The sequence below is a fragment of the Odontesthes bonariensis genome, chromosome 10 (genome assembly GCF_027942865.1).
Source record: "Odontesthes bonariensis isolate fOdoBon6 chromosome 10, fOdoBon6.hap1, whole genome shotgun sequence".
In the NCBI taxonomy this organism is placed as follows: domain Eukaryota; kingdom Metazoa; phylum Chordata; class Actinopteri; order Atheriniformes; family Atherinopsidae; genus Odontesthes; species Odontesthes bonariensis.
This window is the reverse complement of record NC_134515.1, coordinates 4,361,956-4,381,614: the sequence shown is the minus strand read 5'-3', so window position 1 is coordinate 4,381,614 and position 19,659 is coordinate 4,361,956. Positions and strand designations below refer to the sequence as shown.

The window sequence follows — 19,659 nt, the reverse complement described above, 5'->3', positions numbered from 1 at the left end:
GATACTGACATCCTCTCGACTTTTTAGTTGAAGTTTAAAACGTAGCTTGTTGAAAAAGCCTGTTCTTTAGAAATATACTCATGATCTGTTTGTCTTTTGTGAACATTAACCATTTTCTTTACCTTCTTTCAACTGCTTTCATCCTTCTGCCTCTTTCTTCTCTGCACAGCTCGAATTGGACTGCACCTTTGAAGGTCCTCGAGGTGGCATTTGTTGGCATTTGTGGCCATTTAAATAAAACAGAACTGCACCGACAACATGGGAGATGCTTCCTCAGACCACAGAGCAGCTTTCTACTTTGGGTGGGTTCAGAGAGGATGGTACCGTTAATGGATTCTGGAGTTTTGACTTCTGATCAACTTGACCTTATTTCTGCTTCATCCGTCTTCTCTGACTGGAATAAATATGAGAGAGAGCAGATGTTAAACCCATTTCATTTCGAGCTCTTGGAAGAGTTGAGGATTGCTGAACAAGATATTCCACCAGGCTTCCTTCTCTGATCAGTAAAGTCGTTGAGAACCATCCACAGCCTCCTGGTTTCATTCTGGGAGCATCTTTAAGCACTTTATCTCTTTATATTCAGCTTCCATCTCTCCTCAGAGTGATTTTATACAGATTAAAGGAACATTTAGCTTATCTTCACATGTGAAACACTCAGAGAGGCTCTTTGTGTTGCTAATTAGTTGTGATGTGCGCCTGTTTCTGGTCAAAATAAATCAATAAAACGTCAGTTTCAACATTAAATGTGATTTAAATGATTTCCTGATCACTTTATTCTGTTTTTATTTACATTTTACACACATTTGGCTGTACAAGGACATCGTGTCACACCGTCCCCATCACACTGTACCCCAAAGGATTATAATGGATGCACATTTTCTACATACCGTATGTGACACTGGTAGATCTTTAAACTTAAAAAAATAGCACTACTCTTTGTTAGTATCACAAACCGACGTGACAGGAGGGAGAGCAGCTGATCAGACGGCACCTGTTCTGCAGATGTGACGACAGCTGGATTTAAGGAGAATAAGGCTGAGATCGGGAGGTGGAATCAGGCCTCAGGGGGAGGGGGGAGGTGTTGTGTGGTCATTAGCTCACAAGATTTCTTTAAATAAGACTTTAAAGGGAAAACACAGAACATTTTGAAGAAAAAAAAGTCTCACAACATCATAAAAAACATTTGGTTCTTCATCCAAAACCAGCCGATTGACCAAGATCATTCCAGAACAAACCACCAATTAAATAAAAAGCGAAGAGCAACATTAAAACCACTGACAGCCTCAGAGAACCGATCCTGTGACAGTGGGACACAAAGCCGAAGCAATGCATGCTGGTTAAGGTCACCGTGTCACATGGCGGCTTCTTTTCTTTTAAATGACTTTTCCAGATGCATCTCTCAGCTCCTGTGTCAGGTCTTTGCTGGATGTTTTCCTCTTTCTTAAGGACATCACTTTCAGATCCTGTTCATCTGCTGGAGATAGTTCTTTAGGCCTGACACTTCTTCTTCTGTCCTCCACTTGTCCAGTTTCCTCAAATGTTTTAAGGACACACTGCACACCATGCTGAGATATGCCAAGTTTTCAGCTAACAGCTCTTTGGGAATCACCTTGTTGCTGCAGAAATCCTGTTTTCTGTCTGTCACACTGTGTTATCTTTGCTGTTTTTCACACATGCAGCTAAAGAAATGGGAACAAATCTTAATTCCAGTCTAAAACCCACAAAGAGCTTCTAGATTATTCATTTCTGCTGGCATACAACAGTTTAATCATCTCATTTATATGAATTGTTCCATAATTAGTCATTAGATTATATCTTATATTCCTTTTTTAAGCTTTAAATTGAATCTTATTTACTTTTTCTTGATGTTGATTAACATAATTCTTATTATTGTCTGTTTTTTTCCTACTTTTAGACGTGATAACGTTCATTATTTTGGGATTAGGATTTTTTTTTAAACTGAATGTCTTATATTAATTTGACTCTTTTGGTAACTGAAAGCAGTTTTAAACGTAAATGTACAACAAAGTTGAAACTATGAAGCTGTTTTTCACAGATGCAGCTAAAGAAATGGGAACAAATGATGTGTCTCTGTGACAGGCTGCTGGGAACAAAGTGCCTAAAGATCCAGTTTAAAATGGCTTCTTTGCTAAGTTGTCTGTTCTGTGTGGACACAACACTGGTTCATGCCTTGAGTTAGGAGCCTTTTTCCTGCCTGAATGGTTCACAGGTCAGAGTTAAGTGGCTTAACAGAGAAAAAACATTCCTGTGGACTGAAGATGAGGGGAAAAGCAGAAAATGTCCAAAGAAAGCTGGAGAACTGTTGCTCAGGAGCACTTTGAAGATTACGTCTGGCTGTTTGGAAGGAAACAGGATCAGGACTGTTAAACAGAACTGTACAAAGCAGCTTTTTAATATACAGCTGAAGGCAGCTGAAGGCGTCCCCCGAATGCTCCTATTGATGCAAACTGGGAGTAAACCCGACGCCCACCACCTTTATTCATGGCAAACCCACTACAGGATGCACACTGAGCTCCATCCTCAGGCTCTGACTGGCTGCAGGAGGTTGTAATGTTGCAGATGGTTTGTAATTATTCCTTCATGGTGAGAACAACATTTGACTTAGTTTAGCCGTTTAACGAGTTAACGTTTGGAATAAGAACGGAGCGGTTTGGACTGAGGACACCGATGTAACTTGTATTTGCTGCAGGCTGTGAAGGAAACAAGGGCTCAGGAGACGGAACAGGAAATGGAGCAAACCCGATGAACGCGAAGGCCACGTAAACGTGTCTCTGTGCGGCTTCAGTTACAGAGGAAGCATGTGTCTGATCTCAGTTTAGAGTGAAACACTAACCCACAGTTTGTGAACTGATTCGGCTGAATCGATCCCTGATTTGTGGAAAGAACCTGATCCATCCTCGGTCCTCTGAACCGGACCGAAGCCTCTTTGGCACTGAAGCGGTGCTGCTACATCTGGATGTCTGAGGAGGGGAGGGAGGAGGCGTCTTCTGAGAAGGTTTCTGAGCAGGAGGAGGAGAAACATCCCAGCAGGAGGAAGTCAGTTCTCCATGGGCGGCATGGGCACCCGGCGGAAAAAGAAGCTGGATCCTCTGAAGAGGTGACCCTGAGGGGAAGGTGGGGCGAACCCCAACATGAACATCCAATCAAAAGACCTCTGGCTGTATTTGAAACCGCATACTTCTCCTAACTACTCCTGCTACTCATACTAACGTTTTGAGTTAGTATGCCAGTTTGAGTAAGCAGAAGTTCCCGGATGCATACTAGATTCTCCGAAATGTTGGGTATGCATCATGAGGTTACTACTCATACTCAAACTACCCAAGATGCAACGTAACGTGACGTCGCCGATCGTCATTTCCTGTCAAAACGGCAGTTTCAAGCTAGCTACAACGAGGGTAGGTTCACTTCCTGTTTTCAAAACAAAAGCACCAATTGTATGGTAATGGCTTTCCCTTTGATAAAAGGCAACGGGTATTTTATTTTGTGAAAATAACCGGAAGTGCGTTGCTCACTGCGGCTAGCTTTAGTAGCACCGAATTCATGGGAATAAAATTGTAAATAGCCGGTATTTTGTCAGGTTTTTAACACGTTGGGGATCTAAACGACTACTTTCTCGCCTGAAAATGTTTCAAATGTTGCTAAAGTTTACAGAGTTTAGAGCTTAAAGGTACCGTCGGAAGGTTTTCAAAATTCCGAGTCTAAAGTCGGAAAATTCGAACTGATACAACTTTCAGGTCCCTCCCCCTCTGTGGACGAGGTTGTGCACGTGAGTTCACACCAGTGTGCGCGCACACAAGCTGGGGGCAGACTCACGCTCAGCATGGAAGACGTGGTTGGTGACTGTTCTGCTCAGATAATAGATCAATAATAAACCTAACGTGATTGGTTAAAAACAGCCGGGAGCGCTCGATTTTTGCAAGCATGATTACAGGCTTCAGAGGGAGCTACAGAATTTGGGATTTTTCCTAAACAGCCTATTTAATATTCTACTTCCAGAATCCCATGACAGTTCAAGCTAATATGACTAAAAAAAAGTTGCCAACGGCAGCTTGAATGGAAATCAGCTTCAGGCCGGCTGATTTCGGCTCGGGCAGGAGCGAGATGCATTGTGGGTAAACGCTCTGCATACTGTCTGATCGATGAGTATGTAGTATGGAAGTTTGTAGTATGGAAGTATGTAGTATGCGGTTTCGAACACAGCCTCTGACTTGTCAAAGGGAACGTCCTGACATGACAGGCGGCGTACCTTGTTGCTCAAATGATTCCAGCAGTGAAACCAGGATTTAAAGATGGGATATCGAGGAGGAAGACCTGCAGCCAGACTGACGACACAAAGCACAGCCAATCAGAGTCAAGCATCAGGGCTGTGGCTCAGATCTTAGAAACAGAACACGAGCCGATTGTAAATACATGCATGTAAGTTATCAAATCAAATCAAATTTATTTGTAGCACATTTCATGTACAAAACAATTCAAAGTGCTTCACATAAAATAAAAGCATTACAGCAGGGAGTGTAAGAAGCATTAAAAATACATAAAAGAATATAAAGAGAAACAAAATAATTTAAATGATTAAAAACAAGCAACAGTCCAGATAAGTTCAAAGATCTCGTGCAGATTTCCTGCATAGACACATGAGAACAGAAATGTTTTTAACCTGGATTTAAAAATGTCTCCATTTGGTGAAAGTTTAATCTCCACTGGCAGTTTGTTCCACTTGTTTGCAGCATAACAGCTAAATGCTGCTTCTCCATGTTTAGTCTGGACTCTGGACTGGACCAGCTGACCTGAGTCCTTGGATCTAAGAGCTCTGCTGAGTTTATATTCTCTGAACAGATCACAGATGTAAACCATCAGCAGGCTTTTAAAATCTATTCTGTGACTGACTGGAAGCCAGAGTAAAGATTTTAAAGCTGCTGTGATGTGTTCAGATCTCTTAGTCCGGGTTAAAACTCCAGCAGCAGCGTTCTGGATGAGCTGCAGATGTTTAATGCTCTTTTTGGGAAGTCCAGTTAAAAGAGCGTTACAGTGATGGAGTCTGCTGGAGATGAATGCATGGATGAGTTTCTCCTGGTCTGTTTGGGAGAGGAAACCTTTAATTCTGTTGATGTTTCTGAGGTGATAAAAAGCTGCCTTGGTGACAGCTTTGATGTGGCTGCTGAAAGTCAGATCTGAGTCTATCAACACTCCGAGGTTACCAACTTGGTCAGTGATTGTAAGGGCCCGAGTCTCAAGATATTTACCAACGCTGACCCTCTTCTCTTTGCTACCAAACAGAATGATCTCAGTTTGGTCTTCATTTAATTGTAGAAAATTCTCTCTCATCCAGGTGTTTACTTCCTCCAGACACTGACACAGTACGTCTGCCAGGCTGCAGTCGTCCGGTGACAGAGACACATAAAGTTGTGTATCGTCTGCATAAACTGTGATAATTGATGTTAAAGTTCTGCAATATCTGACCCAAAGGGAGCATATACAAGCTAAACAGAAGAGGTCCAAGAATCGACCCCTGGGGGACTCCAAAAGTCATGGCCACTCGCTCAGATTCATATCTGCCAATTTGTAACAAAATAACTCCGGCAAAATTTTGGTAAAGTCCAGTTACAGTCTACTGGAGATGAATGCATGGATGAGTTTCTCCTGGTCTTTTTGGGAGAGGAAACCTTTAATTCTGCTGAGGAAAGTTAGCCTAAAAGCTTTAAGCATAAATGTAGAGGTGAAACATGCAGCCAGACGGAGCTAAACGGCGACAAAGTGAGCAAACGTGATCGCATTTGGCTGAAAAACTCACCCACAGTTGTTGACTGCCATCACGTCTGCGACCAGCATGAACGGGTATGTGAGAACACTCACTGCGATCTGCAAGAACACACTCTGAATTAATGCCTGGTGATGCAAGGAGGAGGAAGAAGAAGAAGAAGAAGAAGAAGAACTTACGCCCATCACAAACTTAGTGTAGCTTCTCACTGCTGAGGCCTGACCGAACTGAAACAAACACAGAGGGTGAAGTCAGACACCAGATCTGAAGCAGCCGAGGAGGCTTCCACCTCCAGGGAGCCGAAGCTGCAGCAGTCAGAGGGTTGCTGTTGAAACGGTTTGTTTTCTGCTACATAAGCCTCAATAACGTGTGGAGACTGGAGCGAAACCTGCAGCGAGAGTGACTGAACACCAGTGTTGTTTTCGTCAACGATGACGAAATCATTTCGTTGACGCCACTTTTTTTCATGACGATAACGAGACGGTGACGAGATAAACATAGCTCTCTGATGACGAAAACATGACGAGACGTGTGTGAGTTTTCGTTGACGAGACGAGAATGGATGAAAATGTTAGTGGGTGATCTGTCAGACGTTTAAAATGCATGACATTTCTGCTTATTGTGTGTGTCAATTAAACCTAAAAAGTATCTGCTGCGGCACCGTAAGGCTCGCCACAGGGATATTTTTTCGAAGGTAAGTTACAAATGCTGTTAACATAATCAATAAATTTCATAGTAGGCTAATACATTAGTACGTTTTCCACATACTCCTGGCGCAAATGGGCTGCTAACTTCAGGCTAAAGTTAGCTTTTCTTACGCTAACGTCAATTCATTATGTGTGTGTTACTTTAGCAGCATGTTTAGCCATGTTTACATTCAGTGACGGTGTGGTTATCTCTTTGTGTGTACGTTCTGTCAGCACGTAACTTGATATGTTAAACAGGTCGAGTTACTGTTATGCGTAGAGTCTGCTAGCTTTAGCCTAAAAGCCACAAGCGACGTTGTGCAGCCCTAACCAGGACCTGTGCGTTTAGTGCGCTTACAGTAAAGTTGGGACACACGCACAGTACAGAATGAAAAATCAGAAAGCTTTAGTACAGGGTCAGTTAATAAGCTATGTATTTTTGTTCTGCTTGTTTGATAGTTAAGACCATACTATTTTATTAACACGGTAGACTATACTTATTTTTTCTTTTTTTTTTGACTAAAACTAGACTAAAACCCTTTTGAGTTTTCGTCGACTAAAACTGTCACATATAGAAGTGACTAAAATGTGACTAAAACTAATAAGTATTTTAGTCCAAAAGACTAAGACTAAATCTAAGATGCTGCTGAACACAGCGAGAGACGTCCGCCTGCTGCTGAGGACGTGAGAAATCATCCCAAAGGCCGTTTGGGAACCAACACAGAAGTCCGATTGCAGAGTTTTCTACGAAGACGTTTATCATTTCACTATTTTTCCCCAAAGTGTAATGCATACTTTAGGCAGAAATGCTCAAATCCCTTCTCACTATTCCATAATTTAAAAAAATTTGCATTTAATCATTTTTGTTGGATAATAAATAGCTTTTTTCTCAATCTTTCCTTTGCATCATTCAGCTGATTAAATATCAACACACTTAACTTGATAAAGATGACCTAAAGAATACATCAAGGACCTTTACATTTACTTTGCACATATGTATTTGCACATAAACATATTTATTTTACTTACTTCTGCACATGCCACTTTACTTCTGATGTCAATATCAGAGACTTTGTATATATATATATATATATATATATATATATATATATATATATATATATCCACATTGTGCTGTCACTCTGTTTACCGGTTGCTATAGTTTAGTTTATTTCTGCTGTGTATTAAAGTGTTAAGTTAAATGTTACCGCTGCACTATTAAGTTTGAGAGAAACGTAATTTCAATCCTGTGTATGTCCTGTACGTATACAGATTCGACAATAAAGTTGACTTTGACTTTGACTAAATGAAGAAAAATCCTGCGGATATGGACATTATCGGTTCAGTTTGGTGGCCTGAACACTGCTCAAAGTGACTCAAAGGACTAGAGATAAACTTAAAGGCACACTACTCGACTCTTATCCTGACATAGCTGAAAATAGTGAAGATTTAGCACAAGTCAAGTGAGTAAAAGTTAAAATGGCTGCATACCAAACTTTACACATTGGAGTTAGTGAGAGAATTTGAAAGGTCGCTCTCGCTTCAAGGCTCATAGCTGAAATTCTGTAAATGTGAGCTCTTTAGTAGTTACATTGTCTGAAAGAGGACAATTTTTCCTACATTTTAAGGTATAATTTGTTTCTGTAAGTTAAACTGTCTGAAAGTTAGAGGAATTTGTATGAAAAAATTAAAAAGTTGAAACTTATCAGCACGCACTCAGCTGGCTGTTCATTCATAAAAATCAAGAAAGAGCAGAAATGGCTAAAGCACAATACTCTATACTATGACCTCCTGTGAGAAGAGTTTAAGAGCGAGGAAAATAATCTGAAGGCCGTCAGAAGCAGAAGGCTTAGAGGAACGTGGCAATGTAGTTTTTATTTCAATTGAGTGAAAGATTTTTAAATGGCAGCGAGTTGAACACACTTGAAGCCGTCTGTTGTGTCATACCAAACTTAACATTGGAGTTAGTGAGAGAATTCGTCAGAATTTGAGAGATTGTTCTAGCTTAAAGGCTTATAGCTGAAATTCTGTAAATGTGAGTTCTTTAGTAGTTACATTGGCTGAAAGAGGACACTTTTTCCTACATTTTAAGGTATGATTTGTTTCTGTACGATAAACTGTATGAAAGTTAGAGAAATTTGTTTGAAAAAATGAAAAAGCACTCAGCTGGCTGCTCATTCATAAAAATCAAGAAGGAGCAAAAATGTTCATGTTTTTGAAACCGTCATATTTCAAAATTGGCTTAAGATTTGAAAAAGATGAAACAATTTGGTAATGGCTGAATGTCTCGTGACCCATTTAAAGTTTGAATGGTGTCTCTAGCTGAAAGCATGCAGAAGTAGTTAGGTTGGAAAGAGGGAGATGACTTCGTGCTGTACCAGCATTCTCACAATTAATGAATGAAAGCAGTGAGGAGCACTCGACCTTTTTAATCACTCAGTATCCGTCACAAAAAGGTGTTGGACTTACACTTTCGTCTACTGCGTAGGTGTTAATGAAGTGAGCCAGTAGGTTACAACACCACAGGAAGAGGACCTCTCCCAGAACATGTGGAACCAGACCACTGCAAACACACCAACACTGGTCAGACGGGTGGGGGTCACGGGTGGAGGTACCTGTGCAGTCTGATGGAGTCGGACTTACACATAGAATCCGGCCACTCCTTCCTCCTTAAAAATCTTGACCAGACAACTGAACATCCCCCTGAAAAGGTGACAAACTCTGTTAACATGCAAAGTCAAACCCAGAAGACACCAGAACAGCCGGAGGGGGGTTAACACCAGCTTACACACTGGAAAAAATCTAAATCTTACCAAGTATATTTGTCTCATTGAGTATCTCATTACACTTAATATCAGACACAACTGCCTAACAAGTACCATTTCAGCCAGATATAGGGACTGGTTTTAATACATCTGGAATATCTTGTTAAGTGAAAACGACTTGAAAACATCTTGTTTTGAGTCATATTTCACATGAAACAAGCGTTTTTTTTCATTTGAAGAGGTTTTTAAGCTAATTTCAAGATCACTTTTAACTCAAAAGTCCTAAATATCACATCTTATTTCAAGAAATCTTGACGAGCCCATTTTCTCTAGTTCCATTGGCAGATTTTTGCTTATTTCAAGCAAAAACGTCTTTTATTTGTTGTTTTTTAACTTATTTTTGGAGGGGCATTTTTTCCAGTGCAAGCTTTAAAATTTTAAATCAAACTACTTTTGTGACAATAAATCTGTGGTAAGGTGATCTTGATAACATTTTATATCCCAATCAATCTTTTCCTGTTTGCTTCTGAATCAGGAATATTTCATAAAATTACATTATTCTGCCCTTTTGAACCATTTCACACAACCTTCTGAGGTCTTTTTGAGAAGTTTTGGTTAAAAAAAAGCACAGTGGCTCCTGTCTCAGCCCAGTCTTCACAGCTTAGTTACGGCAGATGTTTGCTAGCATCCGCTGCAGCTGTAAGCTAGCAGCAGATGCTAGCAAACCATGCTAGCATTGCTAGTAACGGACCAAGCCGGAGATGCACACAGCTCGTAGTAATGCATGTGCACCGTTAATTACTGCGTTTAAACATTTTGGATATATTAACCTCATTAAACACCTACATCTTTATCAGAAACATGCCGATAACGTAGCGTTAGCACACCGAGAGTGAGGAGAGGACCGGTGTTGTGTTGGAAACACACCTTATCCACACAGCTGCAGGTTGAGTTACAGAACGGAACCGTTCAGCTAAGAAAGCAATGTGGGAACAATGATGTTAATTTTTCAGAAAGGAACAGCAATAACTATGGAAGTTTTTCTGTGCCATCAGTTTGAATATGAATTTCTAATATTGAATTTTTACAGCATCAAAATCAGACTTTGAATTTTAAAAACCATCAAATTTCGAGCACCGATTTCTTTTTTTTTGACTCTGATTTTGTTTCAATGTTAAAATAAATTCAGTGTAAAACAAACAAACAAAAAAATCTCAAAATATTCAGTTTTTCAAAATTCGCATTGATTTTTTTTACACTGAAATTATTTTAGCATTGAAAAAAAATCAGAGGCAAAAAAATAAATAAAAAAATAAATTGGTGCTCGAAATTGTATGGTTTTTAAAATTCGAAATCTGATTTTGATGCTGTAAAAATTCAATAACTCCTTAGAAGTTGGTGTACGTCATCTTCATTAGCTAAGCTGTTAGCGTTAGCTGCTGCTAAAGGAGAAAATAAATCAGTAAATAAACCAGGAGGAGTTATTTCTCAGATGCTTCCATTTCCCTGCTCTGAAGTTCAGGCTCTGAGAGTTGGAACTGATCCCTCTCAGCTTCTTCAGTCCAGCGTTGAACTGGACCGAGTTGTTAAAACAGTGGGATGAAAAGTCTTTAGCTAACTCTGCTGGAACATTAGCCTCAGATAGAGTTTATCCACTGGGCTCTGATGTCCTCTGAGGCTGCTGTTGTTTCATTTACTGAGCGGTTACTGGCTGGTGTTTACACACCTTGTGCCCAAAGGCTGCAGGACCAGAAACATTTCCTACACGGCAATAAAGCGACTAAACCAATGTTTTAACCGGTGAAACGTTCTCTTAATGCTCATGTTAGTGCAGGAAACCCATAAGTATTCTAAGGCAAACAGGAACTTTGAGTTTACGACTTTATAAATAAAACTAAGATTTGAAAAACACTGTAAAAGGGACAATTGTGCAGCGTCTCCAGCATCTATAAACTCTTACCCGTATTTGACTTCTTTGCCAACAAACTGTGCCATACATCGCACTGACATGACTGCAGAAGAAGAAAAGAACAGCTGATCAGAAGAGCAATCACATGATGTCGTAACCCTGCAGATCTTCTGTATTATTAGCTTTAACACGGCCAACAAAGGGTCACTTAATATAGAAAAGAAAGATTATCACCACCAATGTTCATAAAGCTTTTCTTACATCGACTTGAAGTTTTACAGAATAAGACATGTATTGAAAACAATGCTGCGATTATGCGAAGCATGGAGTTTGCCACCAGGTTTTTGGCAGCGATGCATCTGTTGTTGCGGCGCTGAGGCGCCTCGTTACAGAGTTTAATCGTCTTTTTGTGTAAACAAACACGTGTCTCGGCTGATTGGACCAGTCTGAACGGTCTGCCGATTCCTTCCAGCTGCTTTAAAAACAAACTGTCCCTCTGGGACACTTGGTGTTGGATTTTGGTGGTTTTTCAGCCCTTGGTGCCATAAAGTGTGGTCAGACCAAGACGCTCAGATTTAAAAACCCCTTCTACAAAGACGTTTGCATGCAGACACAACTGACTAAAATGACTAGAAATAAACTTAAAGGCTAACTACACGACTCTTATCCTGACATACGGCTGCACGTTCAATTGAATTACATTTAAATTTAATTCAGTTTTATTTATAAAGCACCACGAACGTCAAAGATAAAGTCCAGTTCAAGCCATTAAAATCCAAATTATTCAAAATTTTATGACACTTTCAACCATCCCCAGCTGAGCTGGACTCTGATACTTTTATGATAATCAATACAATTCAATTTTATTCATCTAGTGTAGAATTGTGTGAAGTAATAAGTCGGACGCTTTGCATAGTAACTAGGGCTGGGCGAGTTAACTCGTTATTATCGCGTTAACTCGTTGGTTATTTAACGCCGATAAATATTTTATCAAGCATTAACGCAGGTTTTATTTATTTTTTGTATAATTGTAAAAGTCTGTTGCTCACAGGCTTTTATTTTGTAAAAGTCTGTTGCTCACAGGCTTTTATTTTGTAAAAGTCTGTTGCTCACAGGCTTTTATTTTGTAAAAGTCTGTTGCTCACAGGCTTTTATTTTGTAAAAGTCTGCTGCTCTCAGGCTTTTATTTTGTAAAACTCTGCTGCTGTCTGCTGTGGAACCGGAAAAGAAAGTAATCGGCGGATCCACCAAACATGGAGAAGGGTACGGAACTTTTACTCGGCCATTTTCATGTTAAAGTTCTTCCAGACGGCGGAGTCGACAGAACCAAAGTCATCTGTAAACACTGCCAAGTTGAATTGTCTTCTCAGCGTAGTAGTTCCAGTCTAAAATATCACTTAAAGGCAAAACACACAACTGATAGCAGCAAGTCATTCAAGGAAACAGACAGTGGAGCGAGGCTTCTACATAAAAACTACAGAAAGATGCTGATGTTAAAAGTGTGTTTGCACAACAAATGTTATGGCACTTTCATTCATATGGCAGCACATTTAAAATAAAACTAAATGCTAACAGCTATACGCTACTTTTGGATTCATTTTTGGATTTTGCGTACAAATGCGATTAATCGTGATTAATCAGGGAAATCATGTGATTAATTAGATTAAACATTTTAATCGTTGCCCAGCCCTAATAGTAACGTAACATCAGATAATGGCCCGTAAGCAGCGCTGGGTTTGTAAGAAGCTACAGAAGAAGCTCAAAAGTGAGGACATACCATGAAAAGGATGTGTGGCCACTCTGGACAGGCACTGGATGATCATCTCATGTGAGGTCTGAGAGGAAAAGTTTGAAGAAACAGCCTGTTATTGCAGTTTGAAAACAAAGCCACACGATAAATGACCTCTGAGTCTGATGTAGGGCAGAACATAAACCAAAACAACGCGCCACACATCAGCACAAGTGCACCGGAAATTACCCTGAACAGATCAGCAAAACATCTTCATCTTAAATGGTCAAAAAAAAAAAAAAAAATATCAAGAGGGGCGTCTAATTCTCACATTCAGACATTTGTTTCCAACTTCTAGTATAACCAGATGTTTTTATGTCAGTTCAGAGCTAAATGAAAGAAGTCTGGGGCAGATTTTGCTTCTTCTTCTCACCTCTCTGAACACTTTCCTGAGTGAAGTCGTCTGCTGTTCATCTTTCTTTGATCGAAGCTGCGCCTGCTGAATGAAAAAAAAACTGCAGATAAATGGTTAAAAACACTTTAACAGATCGTCACAGCTTTTTACAGCATTCCTGCTTTTTCTCTTCTCTGTAATGGTTTGCAAATCTCACAAAAACAACATTTTATTCACACTAGATCAAAGGAAACATCTCAGATGCTGAAAGTGAGACTTTTTTTTGTTTTTCATTAAAATTCTGAGCTCATCTTGAATCTGACGGCAGCAGCACATCTCAAAAAAGTTTGGAACCGGAGCAACAAAAGGCTGGAAAAGTATGGCTGTGTTCGAAACCGCATACTACTCCTACTTCTCCTACTACTCATACTAACTTTTTGAGTTAGTAAGCGAGTTTGAGTAAGCAAGAAGTTTCCGGATGCATACTAGATTCTCTGAAATGTTGGGTATGCATCATGAGTTACTACTCATACTCAAACTACCCAAGATGCAACGTAACGTGACGTCACCGATCGTCATTTCCTGTCAAAACGGCAGTTTCAAGCTAGCTACAACGAGGGTAGGTTCACTTCCTGTTTTCAAAACAAAAGCACCAATTGTATGGTAATGGCTTTCCCTATGATAAAAGGCAACGGGTATTTTATTGTGAAAATAACAGGAAGTGCGTTGCTCACTGCGGCTAGCTTTAGTAGCGCCGAATTCGTGGGAACAAAATTGTTAATAGCCGGTATTTTGTCAGGTTTTCAACACGTTGGGGATCTAAACGACTACTTTCTCACCTGAAAATGTTTCAAATGTTGCTAAAGTTTACAGAGTTTAGAGCTTAAGAGAAATCAGCTTCAGGCCGGTTGATTTCGGCTCAGGCAGGAGCGAAATGCATTGTGGGTAAACGCTCTGCATACTATCTGATCGATCAGTATGCAGTATGGAAGTATGTAGTATGCAGTATGTAGTATAGAAGTATGTAGTATGAAGTATGTAGTATAGAAGTATGTAGTATGAAGTATGTAGTATGGAAGTATGTAGTATGAAGTAAGTAGTATGTAGTATATAGTATATAGTATGCAGTATGGAAGTATGTAGTATGTAGTATGCAGTATGAAGTATGCAGTATAGAAGTATGTAGTATGAAGTATGTAGTATGTAGTATATAGTATATAGTATATAGTATGAAGTATGTAGTATGTAGTATGCAGTATGAAGTATGCAGTATAGAAGTATGTAGTATGAAGTATGTAGTATGTAGTATGTAGTATATAGTATATAGTATATAGTATGAAGTATGTAGTATGTAGTATGCAGTATGGAAGTATGTAGTATGTAGTATGCAGTATGAAGTATGCAGTATAGAAGTATGTAGTATGAAGTATGTAGTATGTAGTATATAGTATATAGTATGAAGTATGCAGTATGTAGTATGTAGTATGCAGTATATAGTATGAAGTATGCAGTATATAGTATGAAGTATGCAGTATAGAAGTATGTAGTATGAAGTATGTAGTATGCAGTATGTAGTATATAGTATATAGTATGAAGTATGTAGTATGTAGTATGAAGTATGTAGTATATAGTATATAGTATATAGTATATAGTATGCAGTATGTAGTATGCAGTATGAAGCATGTAGTATGCAGTATAGAAGTATGTAGTATGAAGTATGTAGTATGCAGTATGTAGTATATAGTATATAGTATGAAGTATGTAGTATGTAGTATGTAGTATGAAGTATGTAGTATATAGTATATAGTATGCAGTATGTAGTATGTAGTATGCAGTATGTAGTATGTAGTATGCAGTATGGAAGTATGTAGTATATAGTATATAGTATATAGTATGAAGTATATAGTATATAGTATATAGTATGCAGTATGTAGTATGTAGTATGCAGTATGTAGTATGTAGTATGTAGTATGAAGTATGTAGTATATAGTATATAGTATATAGTATATAGTATATAGTATGCAGTATGTAGTATGTAGTATGCAGTATGCAGTATGTAGTATGTAGTATGCAGTATGTAGTATGTAGTATGACGTATGTAGTATATAGTATATAGTATATAGTATGAAGTATGTAGTATGTAGTATGCAGTATGGAAGTATGTAGTATGTAGTATGCAGTATGAAGTATGCAGTATAGAAGTATGTAGTATGAAGTATGTAGTATGTAGTATATAGTATATAGTATGAAGTATGCAGTATGTAGTATGTAGTATGCAGTATATAGTATGAAGTATGCAGTATAGAAGTATGTAGTATGAAGTATGTAGTATGCAGTATGTAGTATATAGTATATAGTATGAAGTATGTAGTATGTAGTATGTAGTATGAAGTATGTAGTATATAGTATATAGTATATAGTATGCAGTATGTAGTATGCAGTATGAAGCATGTAGTATGCAGTATAGAAGTATGTAGTATGAAGTATGTAGTATGCAGTATGTAGTATATAGTATATAGTATGAAGTATGTAGTATGCAGTATGTAGTATGTAGTATGCAGTATGGAAGTATGTAGTATGTAGTATGCAGTATGTAGTATATAGTATGAAGTATGTAGTATGTAGTATGAAGTATGTAGTATATAGTATATAGTATATAGTATGTAGTATGTAGTATGCAGTATGAAGTATGCAGTATAGAAGTATGTAGTATGAAGTATGTAGTATGTAGTATGCAGTATGTAGTATATAGTATGAAGTATGCAGTATGTAGTATGTAGTATATAGTATATAGTATATAGTATGAAGTATGTAGTATGTAGTATGTAGTATGCAGTATGAAGTATGTAGTATGCAGTATAGAAGTATGCAGTATGAAGTATGTAGTATGCAGTATAGAAGTATGTAGTATGAAGTATGTAGTATGTAGTAGGCAGTATGTAGTATGTAAGTATGTAGTATGTAGTATGCAGTATGAAGTATGTAGTATGTAAGTATGTAGTATGCAGTATGTAGTATGCAGTACGTAGTATGTAGTATGCAGTATGAAGTATGTAGTATGTAAGTATGTAGTATGTAGTATGTAGTATGTAAGTATGTAGTATGTAGTATGCAGTATGAAGTATGTAGTATGTAAGTATGTAGTATGTAGTATGTAGTATGCGGTTTCGAACACAGCCAGAGAGACATCTGCTCCCATCCAGACGACGTCTTCTTGTTCTTGCTTATTTCAGCAAGACGATGTTAAACCACAAACTGTCCAAGGAACAGCATTTAAATCATTTAAAATACGTTTAACCGTGACAGCCCTGGCATTCGTCTCAGTCCTACCTGTTTAACTTTGCCCCTGACCACGGTGGAGATGGCGCTGGATACGAGACGAGACGAGAGGCCACGGAAAAGTCCCCTCTTTCCATCCACCTCCACGATATGTTGCGCTGAAAAACATTCACTTCCTGTCAGCTGCTGTGACCCGGCGAGTGCGAGACGTTCACTGATGCCACTTCACTCACCGTAGGAGAAGAAGCCAGGCAGGTATAAGACTCTTCTGCCGAACATAGTGGTGCCCACGGTGGGAGGGAGAGGTTCGTGTCCCACCTGGAAACAAGAGGGACGGAGATTAAACTGCTCAGCTTCGTCCTCTTTACTTTATAATGAAACTAAACTGTCAAAAACTACAACAGCATTGCAGATGTCTACTGTGATCTACGTGTGAAAAAGGCAGCAAAATTGCCTTTTTCCGCATTTTTCCACAAATAAAAAAAAAGTTTTTAGTGTTTATAACCTCTGTAGAAATAATTCAGTCCACATTTGACCAGTCTAATTATTGTGCTTTTCATACAGAACCTAGGCCCACCAGGGGGTTCTATCTGGCCCGGGGGATAAATCTGCATTATTAAAAAAATAAGAATAAACTTAATTTTCTTTCAAATCTACAGTTCCTATATTGTCCGCTAGGGGCGCTGTGTTTTAGTCAGTTCAATCGCTTTACCCGTATTTTATGTTGGCCCTGACACCCTCATCACCGAAATGTCTTTGTCAAAAAAGAGAAAAGTGGATACAGAGTGTCGGATTTTTCAAGAAAAATAGACTTCTTCCTATATGTTCACGGAAGTGAATGGGAAACCCGTGTGCCTGGTGTGCAAGCAGCAAGTTTCCGTGCTTAAAGGAGAACTCCAGTATTTTCAACATTAAGCCTCTTTTCTGAGTCGTCTGCAATGTTTTAGAACCCCCCTCACCGCTTTTTTGATGTTTACTGCTGTCTCCGGTATTTGCCTAATTTTGATTCTTCTCAACCTGCTTCAGAATGGCAAGTCATATGCATGTCCAGAAAGGTCCGTAAAAGCACCATAAACGTCCGTTTTCAAAATAATCAACTCACCGGAGCGGTTACTGGTGTGCACTGGTAATCCATATCAAATTTCGTGGCGAAAAGTTGCTTCTGTCGTGTTTTATTTGACATTTTGTACTGGATGTTCGTTGATATTACTCCGCCACCGCTAAGAAAATAGTGCGAGCATGAACGAGCTGCCAAATAAAACACGACAGAAGCAACTTTTCGCCACGAAATTTGATATGGATTACCAGTGCACACCAGTAACCACTCCGGTGAGTTGATGATTTTGAAAACGGACGTTTATGGTGCTTTTACGGACCTTTCTAGACATGCCCATGACTTGCCGTTCTGAAGCAGGTTGAGAAGAATCAAAATTAGGCAAATACCGGAGACAGCAGTAAACATCAAAAAAGCGGTGAGGGGGGTTCTAAAACATTGCAGACGACTAAGAAAAGAGGCTTAATTTTGAAAATACCGCAGTTCTCCTTTAAGGAATATAATATTCGGTGCCACTATGAAACTCAGCATAGTGAAAAATATAACAACTTGCACGGAGAACTGAGAAAACAGAAGGCCAATGAAATGTTGGTGGGTCTGAGGAAACAGCAATCTTTGACAGCACTGGCTGCAAAAATGTTGTCCATGTTTGGGACTACCTATCTTTGTGAGCAAGTTTTCTCAGTAATGAACATTAATAAAACGAAGCTGCGCTCAAAGCTCACACATAAGCGCTTGAATGAGATTCTGAAACTGGCTGCTACTCAAGACATGATGCCTGATATTGATGCACTTGTGCAGGCTAAAAGATGCCAAGTTTCAGGGGCAAATACTGAGCAAGACTAAGTCCTATGGAATGCTGCTTTCAACGTTGCACTATAAAAACAATTGAAAATAGTTGAAGTGAATATTTGCTGTAGTAATTGCTGTGAAAGTCAGTGCTCGTCAGTAACAGATTTACAACAGAAGAGTTTTATCGAGTAAAATATTATTTCTTATGCATGCCACATATGTTATCTAAGTGAGGTTTTTTTTATATGTATACATTTTATGCACTAACAAGGAAGGGGACAAATTTACTTTATCAAATGTCTGTTTAAAACAGCTGCCACTTCAAGTGTGTGGAATCAATTTATGTGTTCAGAATTGCTTCCCAGATGTGGAAAATGTATTTTAAATGAATTAATTTCTAATGTTTGATGTATTTTAACAGGCAGGACAGTGTTTTTAAGTTCCACAAAACTGTGACTAAATGTTTTGCCACATTGTGAAATCACTGTAATCAGTTTTTCTGCATAATGCACTTAAATAAATGTTAAACTGGGTAAAAGTGTTGTTGAAATTGCACATACTTTTCTTAAAAACTCTGAGGTTGTTCATAATATATTTAGTAAAATGACAATTCATTTAATGTAAAGATTTTTATTATTTACAATTTTTTTGCACTAATACAAAGAAAAGGGGCTTATTGTAAGTTCTATGTAATTTTGGAATGAGTTTACTGATCTGGCGCCTTGAGATCAGATTAAGCTGTATACGGCCCCTAGACCAAAATGAGTTTGACACCCCTGGTTTATACCCTCTGTAGAAAAAAATTCAGTCCACATTTGAGCAGTGTAACTATTCAGGTTCTCATATGAGACCTTGTCTAGGATATAGGTGCCTTGCTATCTTCTTAATTCAGAAAATAAAATGATTCTCCTGAAGAGCAGCTCTGGTTTTTTAACAGATAAAAGCAGAGCCTTAAAAACATCCCCAGCAGATGTGTTCATCAGTGATGTTAGCTAGCTGTTAGCCGGCAGCTAGCTGTTAGCCGGCAGCTAACCTGTATTAGCAGTTTCACATACAGCAGCGGGTGCGTGACGGCTGTAACACCCGCTCCCAGCAGCACCACGGCGGTGTCCACCTCCACGGGGGGCGAGGAAACATCCTGCTCCATGTTCACCGCCTGAACGGACGGGTTTTCAGGCGACTCCATCTTCAATTACCGTGAAGAGGAGAAGCGGCTCATCACTCAGCGTCAAGCCCAACGGCTACGAGCACAACTTCCGGTTTGACCCTTCA

At 39.0% G+C, this 19,659-nt stretch overlaps 2 protein-coding genes across 3 annotated transcripts in view; both read right to left on the bottom strand.

The window, feature by feature from the left end:
- LOC142390514 (homeodomain-interacting protein kinase 3-like) overlaps positions 1-3,048 on the bottom strand; it is an 18,832-nt gene extending 15,784 nt beyond the window's left edge. The window contains exon 1 of the mRNA XM_075475988.1: positions 2,855-3,048. The gene's annotated coding sequence lies outside the window, so the exon portion shown is untranslated. The remainder of the gene's footprint in view (positions 1-2,854) is intronic.
- Positions 433-19,659, bottom strand: LOC142390515 (mitochondrial carrier homolog 1-like). Of its 2 annotated transcripts, none has more exons than XM_075475990.1 (12): positions 19,421-19,659; positions 16,775-16,859; positions 16,593-16,699; positions 13,302-13,364; positions 12,917-12,974; positions 11,191-11,242; positions 9,109-9,168; positions 8,935-9,028; positions 5,959-6,006; positions 5,813-5,880; positions 4,268-4,343; positions 433-3,124 (listed from the first exon to the last, which is right to left on the bottom strand). In XM_075475990.1, the coding sequence occupies exons 1-12, from the start codon at positions 19,571-19,573 to the stop codon at positions 3,059-3,061; spliced, it is 930 nt and encodes a 309-aa protein (XP_075332105.1). In that variant the 5' UTR covers positions 19,574-19,659; the 3' UTR covers positions 433-3,058. The 2 variants fall into 2 exon arrangements, with proteins under 2 accessions (XP_075332105.1, XP_075332104.1); XM_075475989.1 differs by having other exon boundaries at positions 13,302-13,367; positions 19,421-19,655.